The sequence below is a fragment of the Somniosus microcephalus genome, chromosome 9 (assembly GCF_052327205.1).
Source record: "Somniosus microcephalus isolate GS21.2 chromosome 9, FLI_Smic_1.0, whole genome shotgun sequence".
Taxonomy (NCBI): domain Eukaryota; kingdom Metazoa; phylum Chordata; class Chondrichthyes; order Squaliformes; family Somniosidae; genus Somniosus; species Somniosus microcephalus.
In genome coordinates this window covers 115418127-115430946 of record NC_140995.1, presented here as the reverse complement: position 1 = coordinate 115430946, position 12820 = coordinate 115418127, and the positions used below count along the sequence as shown (strand labels likewise).

The 12820-nt window shown below is 49.6% G+C and overlaps 1 protein-coding gene across 1 annotated transcript in view; it reads right to left on the bottom strand.

Annotated features, from left to right (window-relative positions):
* mmut (methylmalonyl CoA mutase) overlaps window positions 1-12820 on the bottom strand; it is a 58979-nt gene that overhangs the window by 20020 nt on the left and 26139 nt on the right. The window contains exon 6 of the mRNA XM_085997039.1: window positions 5939-6050. Coding sequence (XP_085853165.1) covers window positions 5939-6050 — 112 coding nt within the window. The remainder of the gene's footprint in view (window positions 1-5938; window positions 6051-12820) is intronic.

Genomic DNA, 12820 nt, shown 5'->3' with positions numbered 1-12820 from the left:
GTTAGGGATGGGCAATAAATGCTGACCTTGCCAGCAATGCCCACATCCCATAAACGAATAAAAAAAAAAAAATCTCCCAGCAACCCGGTGACAGAATTAAATATTAATACAGCCACATAGCAGTCACTCATGGTGACTTGATGTCAGCAGCCTGTGAAATGTCATCATGTGCATAATGGTAATGGATGGACAATAAATGCTGGCCTTACCAGCGACGCCCACATCCCATAAACAAATTTAAAAAAATGTTGTGCATTCTTATCATTACATTTCTAATTCATGTCTTTGCTCTCCCACAGGTCCATCAAGTGCCCCCCCACAACTGTTCAGCTGGAGGAGGAAGACGCCTCCTCAGAGGACTCTCCACTCTGAGGGTGCATCGTCACCAAACCCATGCACACCCAGCACCAGCACAGATATGCCCACCTTAGTGGGTCCAGCGAGACAGAGTAGTGTTGTCACCTGGTGCCTCACAGATCACAACCAAGCTAGATGGATGGTGGAGACAGGGACAGCAGTGGAGAGTCCTTGCCGGAGGGCGCAGGACGCTCCTAGCTCTGCTCAGCTGCCGTCGACAAAGAGGGTGATCTTGGAGGAGCAGCAACAAATGTGCATGGCTCTGGCAGCTTTTGGAGCTGCGATGTGTGCGACTGTATAGAGAATGGCGGAGTCCATCGCCAACATGAGTACCACCATCTCGCAGGTGATGGCGACAATGTGATGTTCCATGGAAAGGATGGCCACCAGCATGGAGCAGCAAATACACCAGTCGAACAAGAACATGCTGGCTGTGAACAACAGATTACAGACTCTCATTGACCTCATCTCGAGGAGGGATGCCAACATAGACTTAGGCGTTCATCGCCCCACTGATCCGCAGCAAGGCGCTCTCCAGCTTCTTGCTAGCAGGGAAGTGCAGGTAGCCCATGATGGTGACAGAGGACATGGAAGTGGGGGCTCTTCTCAAACCACTCCCACTTCTCCCCCATTGCCTCCCCCTCAGTCAGAGCCCCACAGGCTGCATCAGATCCCGATGTCAGAGTCTGCCCCTGCACAGTTGCAGGAGGAGCAGTCTTTGGCGGGGCCCTCATGGGCCCTAAAACCAAAAGGACATCCACCAAAAGTGTCAAAGCTATTGCAGCAGGTAAGTGAGCAGCCTGCCTCTATCTCTGCTGAAGCCGCAGGGTTTGCACCTCAGAAAAGAAAAAAGACACAATCGTAGATGCACAAGGGTATGCACATGAGTGTTTGCCAAAATGTTAATGTTAAGTTTCAGTTCTATTTATGACGCACATATACAGGAAACCTTTTTTTAATCCGGCACGGACGGGACCGATGTGGTGCCGGTTCATCAAAAATTCTGGATAACCGAAAGCTATAGTAAAAGATACGGAGCTGAGAGCGCTGTATAAAGCAACAAACCCTGTTGCTTCAGAACAGTGGCCACAAGTTGCAAGCGTCTCTGTAGCTTAGCAACAGCTGCAGCCACACCCTTGCACAGCAACAAATGGAGGAAGGCAAGTAATAAAAGTTACCTGAACCTACTCCTGAATTTTGCCGGTTAACCGAGATTTCTGGTTATTTAGGTGCCGGTAAATCGAAAGTTTCCTGTATTTATTTCTTTGCACTACTTTCCCATCTTGTCCATTTTTGCCTGCTACCTGGGAAGTGGCTTTATCATTTGGAGTGAATGGTGAGAGATTAGTTAACCTCGAGCAATGGGGGTTTGGTTGACGGGAATGGCTTGGTCATTGTAGGACTGCTTTGTGGTGTTGTTGCGGGGAAGGGTTAAGGTGAGGGCGAGGTGGGGGGGGGGGGGGTGGAGTTGGTACAGCATCTGGGAGCCATATGGGTACATTGGTGCAAGTTAAGTATATCGGGCCATTATCAGGCCATCCCGGGCAGCAATGTGCACCACTGCTGGTGCCATCTCCACTTCAGGTTCCTCCTCTTCCTCCAAAGAGGCTATGTGCTCTGCGCCTTGCTCCTCCTGCAGCGCTATGTTGTGCAGCATATGACGATGATTCTGGAGACCCTGGCTGGTGTGTACTGAAGGGCTCCTCCAGATCTGTCAAGGCATCTGAAGCACATGTTCAGCATGCCAATTGCTTGCTCTATGACACACCTGGTGGACATGTGGCCGTCATTATAGTGCTCCTCAGCATCACTGCTTGGTCTCCTTAACGGGGTCATCAACCATGTCTTCAGTGGATAGCCCTTTGGATAGTCCTCGTTTCCAAGCAGCCAGCCGGTAAGTCTGTTTGGAGGTGTGAAGAACTGAGGGAGGGTGGACAGGCGCAGCATGAAAGAGTCATGACAGCTGCCAGAGAATCTGGCACACACATGCATGATAATCTTTTTATGGTTGCAGACGAGCTGCACATTGAAAGACTGGATGCCCTTGCGGTTCACAAGCACTCCTGGGTGATGTGGAGGTGCCTTGATGGCCACATGTGTGCAGTCAATGATGCCCTGCACCTGTGGGAAGCCAGGCAGAGCCGCAAAGCCGAGCGCCCGCTCAGTAACACTGGCTTCATCAGTGGCAAAGTTCACACAATTGGCTGACTTGTGAAGCATGACATCGGTCACCTGGGTGATGCATCTGTGGGCGGCTGACTGCGCGATGCCGCAAATGTCTGCTGCAGATCCCTGGAAGGAGCCTGAGGCGAAGAAGTTGAGGGCGGTGGTGATTGACAGCCACTGGTAAGGCGTGTCCACCAGGTCCTCTGGGCAGCAGGTCTTGTTCCAGCAAACGACAAATGTCTGCGACAACCTGGCTCAATAGCCTGAGCCTCCTGAAGCACTGCTGTTCAGTCATGTCCAGGAAGCTCATGCTCTGCCTGTATATCCTGTGTTGGGTGTATCACCTCCAGCGTGGTGCATCCCTGTGCTGATCCCCTCTCTCCTGCGGAGCATCAGGTCGGTGGGGAGAAGACTGCTGGTGCGGTTGTTGCTGCTGCTGGTGTTGTTGGTGCTGTGGTTCATCTTGGTCCGAATCTAAGGTCCAAGGTGAGACAGTATAAGCGGTACCCATGCTGATCTAATAGATGCCAAGTAAAATGGAGATCAGAGGAACAATCGTCCGATGTAGTGAGAGTGACTAGCAATGTGGAGAGAGTGGATTCCAAGGTTGCAGAAATCACCTGCAAACTCCTGAAAGATAAGTCTCTGCACAAAATGGTGTCAGCAAGAGCCTTGCCTTTGGTCAAGGAAGCAGGTGTAAGGCGTGAGTATTCATGTGCTGTTTCCAGCTGTCACTTAATGAAGTGGAAGCTGAGCATCTACCTCTCCTTCACAGGCGAGGTTCCCGAGGTCCGTGAATCCCATGCGCAACCAGTTAAAGTTCAAACCTCATATTAAAAAGGCAGTTAAGAGTCTGTAAACGAGCAGTTAACAACCTCAATGAGGTCGCATGCCTCTGCCAAGCAGGTCCGTGGCACGCCTTGAAACGCACCCCCCCAGTAAAAGGCTGAAGTTGGCGTGATGAAGGTTGGATCCCGACGCGGTCAATATCAGCGTTTTTAACCACCGACCTGCACCCAAACCCGCACGCTCTGCAATTTGAAAATTCCAGCCCATGTGCCCGAAATGAGAAGATGCTCCTAACCCAGTACAGTAGAAATATCCCTAATCTTCATTTATAAAACTCACCAAAGTTGTTTCTGTCAAAGTTTGTAACCCCATGACAAACAAAAACTTGCATTCCCAGTAGGAAATCAGCAAAGCCTTAGAAATACAATTTAAATTTTTTTTCCCTTCCAACAGGCAGTGAGCTGCAGCAGCCAACAGAAGGCAGAGCATGGTGGCATGGTCTTGTGGTATCTATGGCAAAACTGGCTATAACGATGGAGTCTTCTTCAGAAAAAACAAAGAAAAACTCAAAGTTTAAAAAGTGTATCATTTTAACCAGACGATAGACATGATACAAGTTATTTTTATTCTTTTTTTCCTTTTTCCGTTAATACTCTCCTCCTTTCCTCTCTTGCAATTAAGTCCTTGCTGGGGTACAGTTTCATGGCATTGGATGAGGTACTTCAAGGCACCCAAGTGGCCATTCCCAAGTGCAAACCCGACAAGAGTCAGCAAGCTATTTAACTGCAGAAAGCATCACAACCAAGTCTTACCATGTGCTCCGCTGACATTCACATACAAGCACTTTCAGCAGGGGTCACTGCAAAGCAATTAGGAGCAGGAATCCTGGATGATTTTCCCCCTCCCGAACCCAAGATGACGAGCTAAATTGTAGCACCCCCCATTGTTAACCTGGCTGATATCAGCTAGCTCAGCACAGACTGAACAAACTTAGAGCCTCCCTGATCTGTATGGCTCAGCTACCCAGTTAAGAACCACTGGTAGTTTACAATTATTTGTCCAGCTTCAGTGAGCTACATATGTAGCAGTGTTGTTCATACATTGCCCAGAAATTCGGGTCTCCACGGGTGAGTACGCGCTGGGTACTCACCTGTAGGCCCAACGAAAGTGCCGGTTTTGTGCATGCACTGCGCATGCGCGGGAAACCGGAACTTCCATTCCCTTAAAGGAAGGGGTTCAGAGGTCGAACGCGTACGCCGGAGAGGCAGCGCGTGTGCCTGGATCTTACTTTTTTTTTTTTGCAGGTTTCTCCGGGAGAGTAAGTCTCCAGCAGTTACACTTTTAAAAAGCAGGCGCAAGGCCTGCTTTTAACAAGGTAAGTGGTGAATTAATTCAAATTAGAACATTTTGTCCCCACAGGTTTATTATTTTTAAATACTTTAAAGAAAGGTAAGTTTATTTTTAGCCCCGTTAGAAAATGTAATTCATTTTTTCAAAAATTTAAATTATTGTTTAAAATAGTTATTTTATGTAATTTAGTTATTTTAAAAATGTGATTAAAAAAATATATATTTGAAGTTTTAGTGATGTTTTGGAGTTTATAGAATTTATAGTTTTGACAGCTCTTCCTGTCAATTTTATGAATGGGCATTTCCCTGCTACCATTGGCTCTCCATGGCCCACGTGATCCCAGGGGATGCTTCGAACTAACTGCGCCCCTGGGATACGCAAGCACTGCACGCCGGCAGTTGGAGGAGGCCCAGGATCGGAATCCCATGCGGGCACACAGCACAACGGCCGGTGCGCTAGGTAAGTGCAGGTCGGAGGCTTGCACCCGCGGGAAGCCTCCGACCTGAATTTCTGGGCTATTATGTGGCAAAACAAGGAGATGCAACTGGAAAGAACTATTCAACACACAGAGTTGTGTATTAACCTTAATCTTTAAAATTGATAAGTAAAAATGTTTGAATTCCAGTTACCTGTGCAAATTCTGTATGTCATACCTAATTTATGTTTTTTTTTGTGTAATCCAAGTTTAATTATATTGTCAAGTTTTCTTACCTCATACATACGAGCGTAAAGAAAGTACTCCATATTATGATCCATGTATAACTTCATGAAAGGTAATCATGTAAGTTCAGTTAACTTTGTTCAATGTGTATTTAATTAATGCAGGATCCACTAAGGCAGTGGTTTAATGTGCGAGTACTGTCCGTTCATTCCTGGGAACTACGCTTGAATATAGCAGAAATTGGTGGGATGAAAAAGTAATTCCTATTACAAACACTAGCACTTAATACTTTTTTTTTTTTTTTAACAGAATCCAATCAAAAATAGCATTAAATGAAAATGAAGTTATATAGTTACAAGATATATTGTATTAGGAAATTTCCCATTTTTAATATCAATTTCTTTCTATTGAGCTAATTTTATGAAAACTATGTTGGTATGGTACAATTTAAAAGTCAATTACTTTGAATTTGTGCTTTTCATAAAAATTCTAAAACTAACAAATGATTAAAAAAACTAAAAATGATATCTGGCCAACTGTAGTAAGACTTGTTTTCCTCCTTTCATCCACTATTTCCCTTTCAGCACCAAATAATAGAAAAATGTTTCTTTTTACCAGAGTCAATCCTTGCTTGGTTTCTGGCTGCGCACTCTTCAATACGAAGTTTTGGAATACCACCTGCTACTGCTTTAGCCATACCACCCATTTCTTCAATCTCATTAATAAGCTAAAATTAAACACAATTATATTGTTAGTCTAGGTGCCTGTAAACACTATTTTTATTTGATTGTAGTGCAGCACTGGATTCAATTGTGGGTAGAAAGGATAAGTAAGCAATCTGAGGGGAGGAGAACAATTAGGAAATGGTGATGTAATCTATTTAGGTTTATGTTAAAAAATAGAAGAAAATAAGGAGTCCAAGATTAAAAAGTACTGGACTGGAAATTAGCCACCTTTGGTGAGATGAAAAGAAACCTAGCCCAGACTAACTGGTTGGAAAACAAAGGGCAGATCAAACAGTGGACCAACAAGGAGATATTTAAGTCAGAGATGAATAAGGGGTATGGTTAAATATATTCCACTAGAAAGCCAGGGTTTCATGAATAAGGAAATTTGTGTTTATTTTAAGAGACACATGATAACTAGGGAGATAATGCAGAAGCATTAACCTTAAATTTTCAAAAACTTTCTGGAAGCGGGAATTGTGCCACAGGACTGGAGGGCATTGTTCGAGAAAGTAATGTCAGGAAATTATTGGCCAGTAAGTCCATCTTTGTTGTGGATAAACTTCTAGTTATAACATTGGATGAAATTAGTGAACACTTATGGGTTAATCAGGGACATTCAGCATACATTTGTAAAAAGCAGGTTGTGGCTGATTAATATGGGGTCATCTTCTACACGTACACTGATGATACCCAGCTCGATCTCTCCAACACCTTTCAACCCCTCCAATGCCTGTGTTGTTGTATGTCGGACAAGCAGTTTGACAACAACTTGCATTTATATAGCACCTTTAACATAGTAAAACATTCCAATGCGCTTCACAGGAGCGACAATAAAACAAAATTTGACACCGAGCCACATAAGGAGATATTAGGACAGGTGACCAAAAGCTTGGTCAAAGAGGTAGGTTTTAAGGGGAGTCTTAAAGGAGGAAAAATAGGTAAAGAGGCAGAGAGGTACAAGGATGGAATTCCAGAGCTTAGGGTCTTGGCAGCTGAAGGCACGGCCGCCAATAGTGGAGCAAAATAAATTGGGGATGCGCAAGAGGCCAGAATTGGACACGTAGAGATTTAGGAGGGTGGTAGGGCTGATGGATATAGCAGAGCTAGGAAGGGGCAAGGCCATGGAGGGATTCGAAAACAATGATGAGAATTTTAAAAATCAAGGCTTTGCCAGACTGGGGGCCAACGTAGTGATATACCTATCAATTCCTCCAATAAAAGGCGAAGAGTTACGAAGGTGACTAAAGGTTTTTATTGACTAAATAACAGAGCCCACTCTCGTGGGTGATCCGATCCAAGCAGGAGGAATACCAGTCAGTCGCTCACCTTTATACCTGGCCTGGTGGGTGGAGCCAAGGCGGAGTCGGCGGTGGTCATCCCAGGTATAGCAGTGTGGCAAGAGGCGACCTCGTACCGTGATACAATAGTGGTCAGTGATACAGTTATAACGAACAGTGGTGAACAGTGCTAACTACTAACAGTGATACGATAGTGAACGTGGTTTACCACATTCACCCCTTGTTTAGAATTAAGTCCGGCGGGGTGAAGTGTACTACCAATTCTGGTAGGTCAGTCTGTCCGGAGGCTTCGTAAGCCTCTCCGATCGCCGCAGCGGTGGTGTTGCCTTATCCGGTGCTGGTGCCTTATCCGGTGTTGATGCTGGTGTTTGCGTGGTCGGCGAGGGCTCGTGGGGTTCCGGCATGCCGTCTACCTGGGCTGGGGTTGGGGGGGGTGGTGGCGGTGTTTCCGGATCGGCTGAGGGTGCGAGGTCTCGTAGGGAGACAGTGTCCTCCCGCCCGTCTGGGTACGCCACGTAGGCGTACTGGGGGTTGGCGTGCAGGAGGTTCACCCTCTCGACCAGGGGGTCCGTTTTATGGGCCCTCACGTGTTTCCGCAGCCAGACCGGCCCCGGGGCGGTCAGCCAGGTTGGTAGAGTGGTTCCCGTAGTCGACTTCCTGGGGAAAACGAACATTCGTTCATGGGGGGTGGTGTTAGTGGCCGTGCAAAGTAATGACCGGGTGGAGTGCAGCGCTGTCGGGAGGACTTCTTGCCAGCGGGAGGTTGGGAGGCCCTTAGACTTTAAGGCTAAGAGGACGGCCTTCCATACCGTCGCGTTCTCTCTTTCCACCTGACCGTTACCTCTGGGGTTGTAGCTGGTGGTCCTGCTTGCTGCAATACCTCTCTCTAGGAGGAATTGCCGGAGTTCCTCGCTCATGAAGGAGGAGCCCCGGTCGCTGTGTATATAGTTCGGGAACCCGAACAAGGCGAAGAGGGCATTCAGGCACTTAATGACCGTGCTACTGGTCATGTCGGGGCAGGGGAAGGCAAAGGGGAAACGGGAGTACTCATCAACGATGTTGAGGAAGTACACATTACGGTCAGAGGACGGGAGGGGCCCCTTAAAGTCGATGCTCAGGCGCTCGAAGGGGCGGGTGGCCTTGATCAGGCTTGCTCGGTCCGGCCTATAGAAGTGCGGTTTGCACTCCGCACAGGTCTGGCAGTTCCTGGTCATGGTCCTGACCTCCTCGATGGAGTAGGTCAGGTTGCGGGCCTTAATGAAATGGTAGAGTCTGGTGACTCCGGGGTGGCAGAGCTGGTCGTGGAGGGTCTGAAGCCTATCGATATGCGCGCTGGCGCATGTCATTCGTGAAAGGGCATCAGGGGATTCGTTCAGCTTGCCTGGCCGGTACAAGATCTCATAATCGTAGGTGGAGAGCTCGATTCTCCATCTCAAAATCTTGTCATTCTTGATTTTGCCCTTCAGCTTGTTATTAAACATGAAAGCCACCGAACGCTGGTCGGTGAGGAGGGTAAATCGTTTGCCTGCCAGGTAGTGCCTCCAGCGCCGTACTGCCTCCACGATCGCCTGGGCCTCTTTCTCGACCGACGAATGTCGGATCTCGGGGCCCTGTAGGGTCCTTGAGAAGAAGGCCACTGGCCTCCCCTCCTGGTTTAGGGTGGCGGCTAAGGCGAAGTCGGATGCGTCGCTCTCCACCTGGAAGGGGATGGACTCGTCCACTGCGTGCATCGTGGCCTTGGCTATGTCTCCCTTAATGAGGGAGAAGGCCGCGCACGCCTCCTCCGTGAGGGGGAAGGAAGTGGCTTTCAGGAGGGGTCTGGCTTTGTCCGCGTAATTGGGTACCCATTGGGCATAGTAGGCGAAAAGCCCCAGGGTTCTCCTAAGTGCTTTAGGGCAGTGGGGGAGGGGTAGCTCCATGAGGGGGCGCATTCTTTCTGGGTCGGGGCCGATGATTCCGTTCTCCACTACGCAGCCGAGGATGGCAAGGCGTGTGGTGTTAAACACGCATTTCTCCTTATTGTAGGTGAGGTTCAGCCGTTGGGCCGTACGGAGGAATTTCTCCAGATTCGCGTCATGTTCCTGCCGGTCGCGGCCGCAGATAGTGACGTTATCTAGGTAGGGGAATGTAGCCTGCAGTTCGTTCTGGTCAACCATCTGGTCCATCTCCCTTTGGAAGACCGAGACCCCATTAGTGACACCGAAGGGGACCCTAAGGAAGTGGTATAGGCGCCCATTCGCCTCGAAGGCGGTATACTGGCGGTCCTCAGGGTGGATAGGGAGTTGGTGGTAGGCCGACTTCAGGTCGATGGTCGAGAATACTTTATACTGTGCAATCTGATTGACCATGTCAGATATGCGGGGGAGGGGGTATGCGTCCAGCTGGGTATATCTGTTTATGGTCTGGCTGTAGTCGATGACCAGGCGGTTTTTATCGCCGGTCTTTACGACTACGACCTGGGCACGCCAGGGGCTGCTGCTCCCCTCGATAATGCCCTCTTTCAGGAGGCGCCGCACCTCAGAGCTAATGAAGGCTCTGTCCCCGGCGCTATACCGCCTGCTCTTGGTAGCGACGGGTTTGCAGTCAGGGGTAAGGTTAGCAAACAGAGAGGGTGGCGGGACCTTGAGGGTGGAGAGGCTGCAGGTGTTACGCGGTGGGCGGTTTAACGTTTGCTGGTTGTTGACTGTGAGTGGGGGGAGGGGTCCACCGTATGCTAGGGTTACGCTTTGGAGGTGGGATTGGAAGTCCAGCCCTAGTAGGACGGCAGCGCAGAGATGGGGGAGGACGAGGAGTTTAAAGTTTTTATACTCCGTGCCCTTAACCGACAGGGTCACGACACAGTAGCCGCTGATGTCCGTGGCGTGGGACCTCGATGCCATCGAGATTCGGCTGCGCGTTGGTAGGACAGAGAGGGAGTAGTGGCTCACCGTGTCTGGGTGGATGAAGCTCTCCGTGCTTCCGCTGTCGAACAGGCAGGTCGTGGCGTGGCCGTTCACTTTGATGTCCATCATTGACTTGGACAGATGGTGCGGGCGGGCTTGGTCCAGGGTGACGGAAGCTAGTGTGTAGCTGAGCGAGTCGTTGTCATCTGCGGGCGAGGCGGTCGGGCGTGGTGAGTAAAATGGCGTCTCCCACGAGGTAGGGCAAAATGACGGAGAAGATGGCTGCCCCCGTAGCTCACATGAGGCACTATTGGGGTCGGTTGCCTTAATCAAAGATGGCCGCCCCCATGACTCATGTGTGGGGATGCTGGCCTCAGTTGCCCTAAACAAAGATGGCCACCCCCATGACTCATGTGTGGGGATGCTGGCCTCAGTTGCCCTAAACGAAGATGGCCGCCCCCATAGTTCGCATGCGGCACTGCTGGCCTCTGAGGATCCGCTCCTGCAGGCCTTGGAGAAGTGGCCTTTCTTCAGGCAGGTTCTGCATGTGGAGTTCTTGGCTGGGCAGCGCGACCTCGGGTGCTTCTCCTGGCCACAAAAAAAACAGCCGGCGGCCCGATCGCGGATGCCCGATGTCGGGGCCGGTGCCGGGGGTGGCGGGGCCGGTCGGGTCCGGGACGCCGACGCAGAGGTAGGTCCCGGGGGCGGCGCTGGGAAGGGTGCTGTGGTAGGGGTCGGGCCCGAGTCCCAGGGTCGCGAGCAGTACCTGGTGAATGCTTCCTGATCTTGGTGGGCCACTTCCAGGGAGATAGCGAGGGCTTCAGCTTTTTCCATGCTGAGGTCTTTAGCTTCCAGCAGTCTTTGCCGTGAGTACTCGGACCGTAGGCCTTTCAGGAATGCGTCGCGGATATTATCTTCAGTATTTTCGGCTGCCGACACCGATTTAAAGTCACAGTTCCTGGCGAGTGCATATAGCGCCTGTGAGAATTCGGCTACTGATTCTCCTGGCTGTTGCGGCCGTGATCTTAGGAGGTGCCTAGCGTACATGTAGTTTACCGGGGTCCGGTACTTCTGTTTCAGCAGGTTGATGGCGGTCTCGTAGGTAGTCATGTCCTCGATGAGAGTGTATACTCTCGGGCTCAGTTGCGCCTGCAGGACACTTAGTTTGGATGCCTGAGGGACGCTGGATTCTCTCAGGTATGATTCGAAGCAGACCAGCCAGTGTTTAAAGTCTGCGGCTGAGTTTGCTGCTCGTGGGTTCAGGTCCAGGTACGGCGGTCTGAGGGCTCGCAGCCAAGCTGGCTGGTGTGGCTGTGCTCCTGGGAGCTGCGCTGGTGGCTCCTCCGCCGGTTGTGACTCGTTGTCGGACATCATTAAATTTAGTCAATAAAATTGATATACCTATCAATTCCTCCAATAAAAGGCGAAGAGTTACGAAGGTGACTAAAGGTTTTTATTGACTAAATAACAGAGCCCACTCTCGTGGGTGATCCGATCCAAGCAGGAGGAATACCAGTCAGTCGCTCACCTTTATACCTGGCCTGGTGGGTGGAGCCAAGGCGGAGTCGGCGGTGGTCATCCCAGGTATAGCAGTGTGGCAAGAGGCGACCTCGTACCGTGATACAATAGTGGTCAGTGATACAGTTATAACGAACAGTGGTGAACAGTGCTAACTACTAACAGTGATACGATAGTGAACGTGGTTTACCACACGTAGGTCGGCGAGCACAGGTGTGATGGATGAACGGGACATGGTGCGAGTTAGGAAATGGCCAGCAGAGTTTTGGATGAGCTCAAATTTACGGAGAGTACAAGGTGGGAGGCCGGCCAGGAGAGCATTGAAATAGTCAAGTCTAGAGGTAACAAAGGCATGGTGAAGACGAGGATGTGGGATTGGAAGCTTAGCTCAGGGTCAGATAGGACACCAAGGTTGGAGTGGTTCTGGTTCAGCCTCAGGCAGTGGCCTGAAAGGGGGATGGAGTTAGTGGCCAAGGAACAGAGGTTGTGGCAGGGACCGAAGACAATGGCTTCGGTCTTCCCGATCATTAATTGGAAGACATTTCTGCTTATCCTATTTGTGGCTTGCTTTCAGCTGCTATGCTCTGTAATTGCTTCCCAAAACTATTTGCCTCTCCACCTCACTCTTCTCCTTGAAGACCCTCCTTAAAACCCAGCACTGACGAAGCTTTTGATCACCCCTCGTAATCTTTCCTTCTTTGGCTCAGCATCCATTTTCTTTATGCTTCTGATGTGCCTGGGGATGATTCTCCTTGTTAAAAGCTGCTATATAAATGCAAGCGGTTGTTGATGTGAGTAAAGGGCAGGGAATTAGAGTTGTTAGCTTCATAGAACCACAGACATTTACAGCACAGAAGCAGAACATTCAGAGTATTGCGTTTGTCCCAGCAATTTGCTAAAAAATCCAAATCTAATCCCACTGCCCCACTCCAATTGAATAGTTAGCACTGGCACAGCCCAGTGGTCTCCTTCTGTGCTGTAATTTCTATGGAAATATTCCAAGCTCCTGGGCATCCCAGCAACATGGGCCACTCTGGTGTAGAAAATAGATTTAGTTATACTCAAGTCCAT